Genomic DNA, 7963 nt, shown 5'->3' on the forward strand with positions numbered 1-7963 from the left:
CAGTCTGTTAGGCGGGTAGCTGCATTATTTTATTGATCGCACAAACACAATTTCAAATCAAATATCCAATTAAATGCAGTACCAGCATGAGGTGCAGAAATACATGCATTTGTTGATGAATTACTTCAACACAGTGGTCGAAATTATTATGAAGCACTAAAAGTGACGATAAATTTGAATTCAGAAGACAATTTAAACGCAAATACGAACCTTGCGGAATGATTGCTCACGGTGGGCAGGCGCATAATTTTATTTATTGTGTAAAAACAGTTTCGAGCTCATTTCAAATCAAATTTCCTCTAAAATGTGGCAAGAGTACGAGGCACCACGTGTTAAACATCAATTTCTAAAATAAAGATTCGGAATTAGACTGCACATGCCCTAACCAGTTGAATGGTGGATAATATTGCTGTTCAAAGAACACTGACAGAATGATAAATTTAAACACAGCAGAAAGTATATAATGCACACAAATTAGAAAGACAATTACGGCAGCAGCAAAAATCAGACGGAGGCAGAAGAGGTTTAAAAAAGAAACGGAATAAAAGCTTTTTTACTCTGTGGATAATTGGGAAAGTTTTGCTGATACCACACGTGGGCGCCCTTTGCCATGTTGACATGAGCCACGATGTTGTAGACAAGTACCACCCACCATGACACGCATTGTGACCTCACAATGACCAGTGTGAAGACATAAATCAAAACTTCAGCAAAGTAATGAGGACACGATACGAGACCAAAGAGGCCACCTTGTGGTAGTCCATGCGACTCTTGCTTGACTCTTCCTGCATTATTGAAAGAGTCAGTTGAGTACAGAGTCAATGCACAAACACATTGTGTTGCTGACTCCAACAGTTAAGTCTAAATATACCGTCGTGCCAAGATGCTAGATAAAACTTCCTTCAATGTGTGCCCAGATTGTTAAAAATCTTAACATGATTAATTTTCATTGAAGGCAACAAATACAGTAACCACGGCAACCACTGAGCTCACCAGTTTTCCTTAAGTTGGCGAGGATGAGGTGTGACTGGTGGTGGATGAATGATGCAACAATGAAACCTGCAATTCCGATCACATGACGGAGCTGGATCGATCCAAACGGGAGTTTGTTCAACGGAAGGCACTCCGAGATTAACGTTGGAGCCTGTGATGTCATAATGCTTAATTATTTATAGCCACAGCAAAAAGCCGACAAAATCATTCAAATAAAATTTGTCACCAGCAGAAGATAATATGTGAATCCCCAGATGTAGTGGATGGCGTTGATTCTTGCGTTTGAAGAAAACACGCTGACAAAAAGGCACTCATAAAGCCTCTTTGCTGAGTGCAAAGTGATCATTATAATCACCATTATTACAGACAATTGGTCGCCTGAAAATATTTCAAGACAATGAAAGATTTATTACGAGTAACAGAATATGCAAGCAAGCTTTCGTGCTCAGGATTTTTACCTTTAGGTTGATCAGATTCACGAAGCATAAAAGTATTTGCAACCCAGTTGTTGTCGAGACGACCGGAGCATAGAGCGAGGATGGTGAAACAACAGGCACCGTTCCACAGTGTGGCAAGAACATAGTAGTGCGTGAAATAACTGAAACACAAATTTGATTTAAAATACGGATGGTTATGATATGGTGTGATAATCTTTATCCTCGGACTGGGGAAAGTCATTGTGTGGCGCCACTGGGTGTCGAACACGGAACCTGAGCCACTTTTATTACAAGGCTAGTGCTTGACCACTCAGCTAACAAGCCAACAAATTCAGCTAAAATATCATAAACGACCGACAAGCCGCCAACATACAACACATGCATTTGTACAAAATAAATCATAACTAACAAATAAATTTAACATTTAAAATAAGTGATTAAAAATTACCGTTTTGGAAAATCGAATCCAACCTTGATGCTTTGTGACTTTCCATATTCGATAAAATACTTGAAAATGCTTCCTGTGGCACCTCCAGGCTTGAGAATATGGTTTGAAAAGTAACTTGCCATGAGCAGGGTGGTTATGGCAATCCACACCACGTTCATGATGGTGACCGGGACACCAAGGATGTAATAATATGATAAATCCTCCATTTCATCAGTTATGAGTAAAGTCACTGAACAACAATTGCCTGGAAATGCTGGTTCTATTAATCCTGTGACGGTGTAAAAATTACAGTTAGTAGAAGAAATTTATGACAAAATAATTTCACACTACTCGATCCAGATATAGCCTAGGAGTGCAAAAGAAAAAGACCCCACTCTTCTGCACTAGAACCCAGAATTGCTGATTCGGGAGCAAGATTAAAATTTTACAGCTAAAAATTGGCACATAAACAATCTTTCTGCATCAAGAAAAACAGCGCATCCTAGGCCTAGAAACTTATCTGTGATCTGTTAGTACTAGACCTACGAGTTAATAATGGACAATAAGACAGCAAGGCCTTTAGCCTATAATACACGTACACGAGACCGAAACTCATCACCTTGGCCTAGAGAAAGGAAGCTTTTTGCGTTCCTGCTAAATTGTAAAATACAATCGAGGTAAAATTCGTTGTTTGACGTCATCTTTCCATAAGTAAACAAAGAATTCAGATTTTACTGCAACCGTGCACGCTTTTCTATACTCAACAGAAATAGGCAAGTGAATTTTTCGCAATGATTATACTTTTCGCCATCAAACTTATAAACTTACACACTATATACTTGACGTTGACGTTGTTTGACGTCATCTTTCCATAAGTAAACAAAGAATTCAGATTATACTGCTCCGTGCACGCTCTCCTACTCAGTATAAGCAGGAAAGTGAATTTTTCCAATGATTATACTTTTCACCATCAAACTTATAAAATCCCCCAAATGACAGCTTTCAAATCGTTTTTTTTTTCATATTAACCAACTTTTTAGATATATTCTCCAGATTTATTCAATTTTTTACCTTTGAATCCTATTATGATTAATCTTATCTCGGTTGCAGTCTTATAAATTTTATCATCAGTGTTATTTTGAAGTAAAAATACTTTCACTTATTTTTATTTGTTACTTTGTATTGCTCAATATCAGAATTGTGCGCCAGTAATGTCTTCTTTGAAAGTATTGCGACCTGACAACGACCAACACGCCGCTGGATATCGAACCAAGGTGACGTTGTTGCGAAATTGGTGTTTAATTGGCACCGACAGTCAGTCAACATTAAACTTCAGTGATGACCATTAAATGACGCAATAGAATAGAATAATAGCATTTAAATACTGTATATGTAAATTATCTATGATGACACAAACAAAAACTTTATTCTGAAATTTTCCGCTCGAGTAATCACAGCTGAGTAAGAAAACAAGTCTGGAAAAAGACACGTACTTTCGTTTTTTGCAGCCAGTGGCCCACTACCTAGTAGTGACTACCATCGTTGTTGGCTGCCTACTTGTTCTCCAAGCTTAGTCTGTTGATTTTAAGAACAGGCTTAAATAACCTACATACAGACTTATGGGAAGATAGTTACTTTTTTGTTTTATTAGTCTATCTAGGCTTTTCCAACAGAGAAAAATTTTGCAATGTGCGATTTTTCGCTAGAAACCGGCTAGACCTATAAACTTTGGCAATATTATGTGTTTTTGATTCTTCTTGGATAAAAGTTTGATTCAATATTTCTGTTTAGTGAGTTTGCGTTGGTAAAATGAAAGGGAAAGACTTGGACGGAGAAAACATTTTCATAACAGACAACATATTGCATGTAAGTGAGCTGGTGGAAGGCACAATTTTGTTATGTTAGACTACTAGCTAAGACTACTAGACTACTTTTCTTTTAAGTTAATAGTATTTTGCACATTAGCAAGATATGTGTGCGCCCCTTCAATCTTATTACTGCTGTAGCTAAGATCTTGCGTCTCTAGAATTTGTACAAGGATAATTTTACTTACACTTCATATTTATTGCTCTCAAATTATTGCTATCTTGCATCAGAAGAGAATGTAGGTTTGGTGATCATGCTAACCTACCATCTTATAGCACAATTCTATTATTGCTATCTTGCATGATTTTGATGATTTTTCCTGCTCATTAATTGATTGTGAGAATGTGTTTTGTTGTGACTTAACTACAATGGTTAGCGTTGTAACTTTCGCGCCGCACAGTTAATGACAAAAAAATAAACAATGCAAATAGAAAAGTACAGTTTGTACCGACTGAAAGTGAAGTGTTAGATATGTGACATCTAGATTTTGTTTTAGAAAGTGGTTGCTTGCCTCAAAGCAGACAGAAGCGGTGTTCTTGTCGGACTGACCATCCGAGGTGAAATTCTGATTACTGGTTGTTTAAGCTGCGATGACATCACAAACACATCACAGATCGAGACGTGGTTACCAGGAGGTGAGTAGGGTTCGATGGTCATAATTTTAAATATTTTTTTAAGGCTGTTTAATTTTATTTGGTCTGTGCTGCCATTTGTGTTGTTTGTGGAAGTTTCGGCCATAGATATAATGTCTAAAGATTTTATTAAAATTCAAAAAGGTTTGTTGTTTTGACAAAATATATTCACAAATAAAACATATATCAACTGACATTAGCTTCACTTTGCAGGAATATCAGTAAAAGGTGAATTTAATCAATCAAAAAACAACAAAAATTTGTCGTTTTCTGAACCCATCTTTCATGCTTCATTGATCAATCATGATGTCATAATTAGTTTTGATCAACAAAAAACAAAACCACGAACCATAACGCTCACCGAAGCACGACGAATGCTTCAAGATTCAACTTTCTCTCTCAAGCTCATAGTGAATACGAAGGTGGATGTGATGAACAATGGTGGGTATATGCTTCATGTCGTCCTACTTGTTTGTTTAATGCTTTGCCCATTGGTCTCTGTCCCAGGTACCAGTGGGGCACCACTTCATGAGTCAAAGGTGACTGGAGAGATTCTAGCTGCGTGTCATTTTGTGACCAAAATGTTTAATTGAAATTAAATAATATTGCTCTGTTCAACCGACTATATCTGGCAATAGTGGATTCTAGACATTCTATATTGAACTCAGTAACAACAAGATGGCGCAAGTAATGAGTAGGCGCCAGTCTTGGCTGGAAGTAGCAGTAGGAAGTAGTAGTAGTAGTCTTGGCCAGTAGTACTTGGGCTGGAAAATTTATCTCCAAGGCAACACTAATTAGGTTGAAAACCACTGACCCAGCAAGTTAACAGCTGAATATTTGCACACGGTGTTTTCAGTTGAAACATTGTATTAACTTTCATAAAATCGTTTTTACCTTTGTCTTGTAGGAAGATTGAGCGTCAGAAGTGAGAATTTGATTTCTGATGAAACAACTTTCTTCGTTCCTTCGCTGAATATTCTGATCAAAAGTTGCGATGATGGAGAATTCGTCAAATGTTTTCCAAAATCTGATTTCTCAAACGGCATGGAAGTGAAAATTGTTAAATCGAAATCATCATCGGATAATGTCGCCCCAGTCCTAAGTTGTCAACCTTCCTCTCATGCAGTTTATCAAGTACCTGTGCGCTTTGATGGCTTGTGCTACGTCAACAAGGACTCTTCATCAAACAAGTATGATATATCGATGAAACGATGTATTCTTGTAACTTTGTCCTATTTGCTTATGAAAATATATTTCTTACACACTTTGAAATTAAATCTGACTTTTCTAGAATAGTCACTGACTTGAATATGACTTTGCGATGTTTCTTGCATTCCATAAACGTCTGGCTCGAAAGTTACAACAAAACATCAACTTCTTTGCCGGTTCTCCAGTTTTTTGACTTCAATGTGCCAGGATGGTGCCACCCGGTGTCAATTTGTTACCCGGCCAACCAGAGTGACGACGACCTCGCACAATATAGGAGGGTGAGTCAGACATAACATTTGTAACTGGAATTAGGGATGACTTTGTTGTGTCTTACAGGAAACTTTGCATCCGTTGTTTTGCGAATCATGTGAGCGACCAATATTCCGACGAGCAAATTCATTGAATCTTGATAAAGAATTTAGCAAAGAACTCCTTGTCAACCCACATGAGACATTACCTTGCCCCAAACTTGTTGACGGAAAGGTGGAGATATTGATTGTCCGCTCCTGGTTGCTTGCACTCCGTTCATTATGTCAAGTTTGATATGATCCAGATTTGCGAGAATGCATGCACTGCACTGGAAATAGATTTAACGTGAATCTGTTGACTTTGCTATAGAGACAAGCACATTGCAACTTATTATAGGTCATGTCTGCTCCTTATTATTGATGGACTTTGGTCCTGCTGCGGTGTTGCTTTTAAATTTAAGAAAGAATTTCTGATTATTTTCCACCTTGCAGGTGTACACAGTGCATGGTCTATACAGCTACCACCACTACATGCAGGACAACTTCAATGATAACGGATGGGGCTGTGCCTATCGTTCCTTGCAGACCCTCATGTCCTGGTTTAGGCACCAAGGGTACACCAATAAGCCCATCCCTACCCACCATGAGATACAACAAGTGAGTGGTCGATATTATTGGACATTAACCTACGTCGCTGACTCAAGTTGGTGCAACTGCAGGTGTTTACTGACATTGGACTTGCTAATTTGAGTGAACATGCTTTTATTTTAAGTAGAGCTCTCTATGTTCGTTACGTGATGACATGGTTTGCAACAAGATTTGCTCTAATGTTCCTATAAAACGATCTATTTTTGACACTACTCTTTACAGAGTAGGTCCCCGTGTCATGCATGAATGAGCCCAGCTTGCGAGTCAATATGCCGGTTGTTATAAGATGTTTATGTGCTTCATCACTCAACTTGATGTTTGAAGGTTTTAGTTGACGTTGGGGACAAACCGAAAGAATTTGTCGGAACTCGTAAATGGATCGGGTCAATCGAGGTCAACAATGTGCTGAGTGAATACCTCGGAGTCACGTCCAAGATCATGTTCGTCAGTCAGGGGTCAGAGTTGGAGGGCAGAGGTCGTGAACTCGCAATGCACTTTGACAACCAGGGGACACCCGTAATGATAGGTGACTCACGATAAGTTGATGCTTGATGTGGTTTGAAATGGCAACATGTGGTAAATAATTCTGTGATGTGCTGAATAACTAGTACCAGGCACTGGTAGGTTAGTAAGTTATCGATCAATGGTAAAATGTTAACTTGAATCTGTGATGCAAACAGCTATTAATAGTGAGTCATAATCAACAAATAATGAAAGTTGACACAACTAAACAATATCTGAAATTTATTGTGGTTTGGTTTCATTAAAACATATCCGCTGCGTAGTTTGTCACTAACATTTACCACAAACATCATATAACGCAGGTGGAGGAGTGCTCGCCCACACGATCCTCGGAGTTTGCTTCAGCGAGACAAGCGGGGAGACGAGGTTCCTCATCCTGGACCCGCACTACACCGGTGGTGAGGATCTGAAGACGATCATCGATAAAGGATGGTGCGGGTGGAAGAGAGGATCATTCTGGGATCAAAAGGCTTATTACAACCTCTGCCTCCCTCAGAGACCAACTCTCTGCTGATGACTTGCTGTGGTGCGTGTTGTGGTTGAAGGCTGAGGTGTTGCGTTCATGAAAGTCCCAAAACTTAAACATTGCGTAATCTTAAGTCTTATATTTTTACTAAGGACGATTGAAATTTTTGATCATTTTTTGATTTAATGCGATGCATTTTTCTCAAGTAATTTAATGATTTACGCTAATTAAGTGTAACGGGTGGTGCTAAGGCTTATTTCTTTGCCCTACAACGAAAACAACTTGGATTTGACGGGATGTAGAACCAAATTGTGGCCGACATTGCAACAAGCAACAGTCCAATTCATGATTGTGCAGTGTTTACATGACAAGCTTGTTGGTTACTTTTAATTCGGGAAGTTGTTTTATTTGTAATAATACAAAAGGCAACATGAGTGAGTAACGCGCGAGTTTAAGGATGACGATAATAAGCAAAATTTAAACCAATTTTGAGCCGGGTAGATAAGAGAACTGGA

General features: G+C 38.5%; 2 protein-coding genes across 2 annotated transcripts; one reads left to right on the forward strand and one right to left on the reverse strand.

Annotated features, from left to right (window-relative positions):
* Nucleotides 1-14: 14 nt before the first annotated feature.
* LOC143458564 (polyprenal reductase-like) lies at nt 15-2156 on the reverse strand. The gene is made up of 5 exons (XM_076955344.1): nt 1879-2156; nt 1452-1591; nt 1220-1371; nt 994-1144; nt 15-785 (listed from the first exon to the last, which is right to left on the reverse strand). The coding sequence occupies exons 1-5, from the start codon at nt 2082-2084 to the stop codon at nt 526-528; spliced, it is 909 nt and encodes a 302-aa protein (XP_076811459.1). The 5' UTR covers nt 2085-2156; the 3' UTR covers nt 15-525.
* A 1231-nt stretch (nt 2157-3387) lies between these two features.
* Nucleotides 3388-7883, forward strand: LOC143461108 (ufm1-specific protease 2-like). The gene is made up of 9 exons (XM_076958893.1): nt 3388-3723; nt 4220-4358; nt 4569-4796; nt 5263-5545; nt 5647-5842; nt 5901-6047; nt 6305-6469; nt 6785-6986; nt 7285-7883. Exons 1-9 carry the CDS (start codon nt 3667-3669, stop codon nt 7494-7496), a joined length of 1629 nt encoding a protein of 542 aa, XP_076815008.1. The 5' UTR covers nt 3388-3666; the 3' UTR covers nt 7497-7883.
* The last annotated feature ends 80 nt before the right edge of the window (nt 7884-7963 follow it).

The sequence above is a fragment of the Clavelina lepadiformis genome, chromosome 1, assembly GCF_947623445.1.
Source record: "Clavelina lepadiformis chromosome 1, kaClaLepa1.1, whole genome shotgun sequence".
Classification (NCBI taxonomy): domain Eukaryota; kingdom Metazoa; phylum Chordata; class Ascidiacea; order Aplousobranchia; family Clavelinidae; genus Clavelina; species Clavelina lepadiformis.

What these genes read in the sequence shown, in the direction of transcription:
- LOC143458564 (XM_076955344.1), bottom strand. Translation starts at nt 2,084, where the DNA reads ATGGAGGATTTATCATATTATTACATCCTTGGTGTCCCGGTCACCATC. An exon ending in TGAATCTGATCAACCTAAAG is followed by an intron (nt 1,372 to 1,451) that starts GTAAAAATCCTG and finishes AAATATTTTCAG; the next exon opens with GCGACCAATTGTCTGTAATA. An exon ending in CGCCAACTTAAGGAAAACTG is followed by an intron (nt 786 to 993) that starts GTGAGCTCAGTG and finishes TCAATAATGCAG; the next exon opens with GAAGAGTCAAGCAAGAGTCG.
- LOC143461108 (XM_076958893.1), top strand. Translation starts at nt 3,667, where the DNA reads ATGAAAGGGAAAGACTTGGACGGAGAAAACATTTTCATAACAGACAAC. An exon ending in CCAAACTTGTTGACGGAAAG is followed by an intron (nt 6,048 to 6,304) that starts GTGGAGATATTG and finishes TCCACCTTGCAG; the next exon opens with GTGTACACAGTGCATGGTCT. An exon ending in CCCACCATGAGATACAACAA is followed by an intron (nt 6,470 to 6,784) that starts GTGAGTGGTCGA and finishes TGATGTTTGAAG; the next exon opens with GTTTTAGTTGACGTTGGGGA.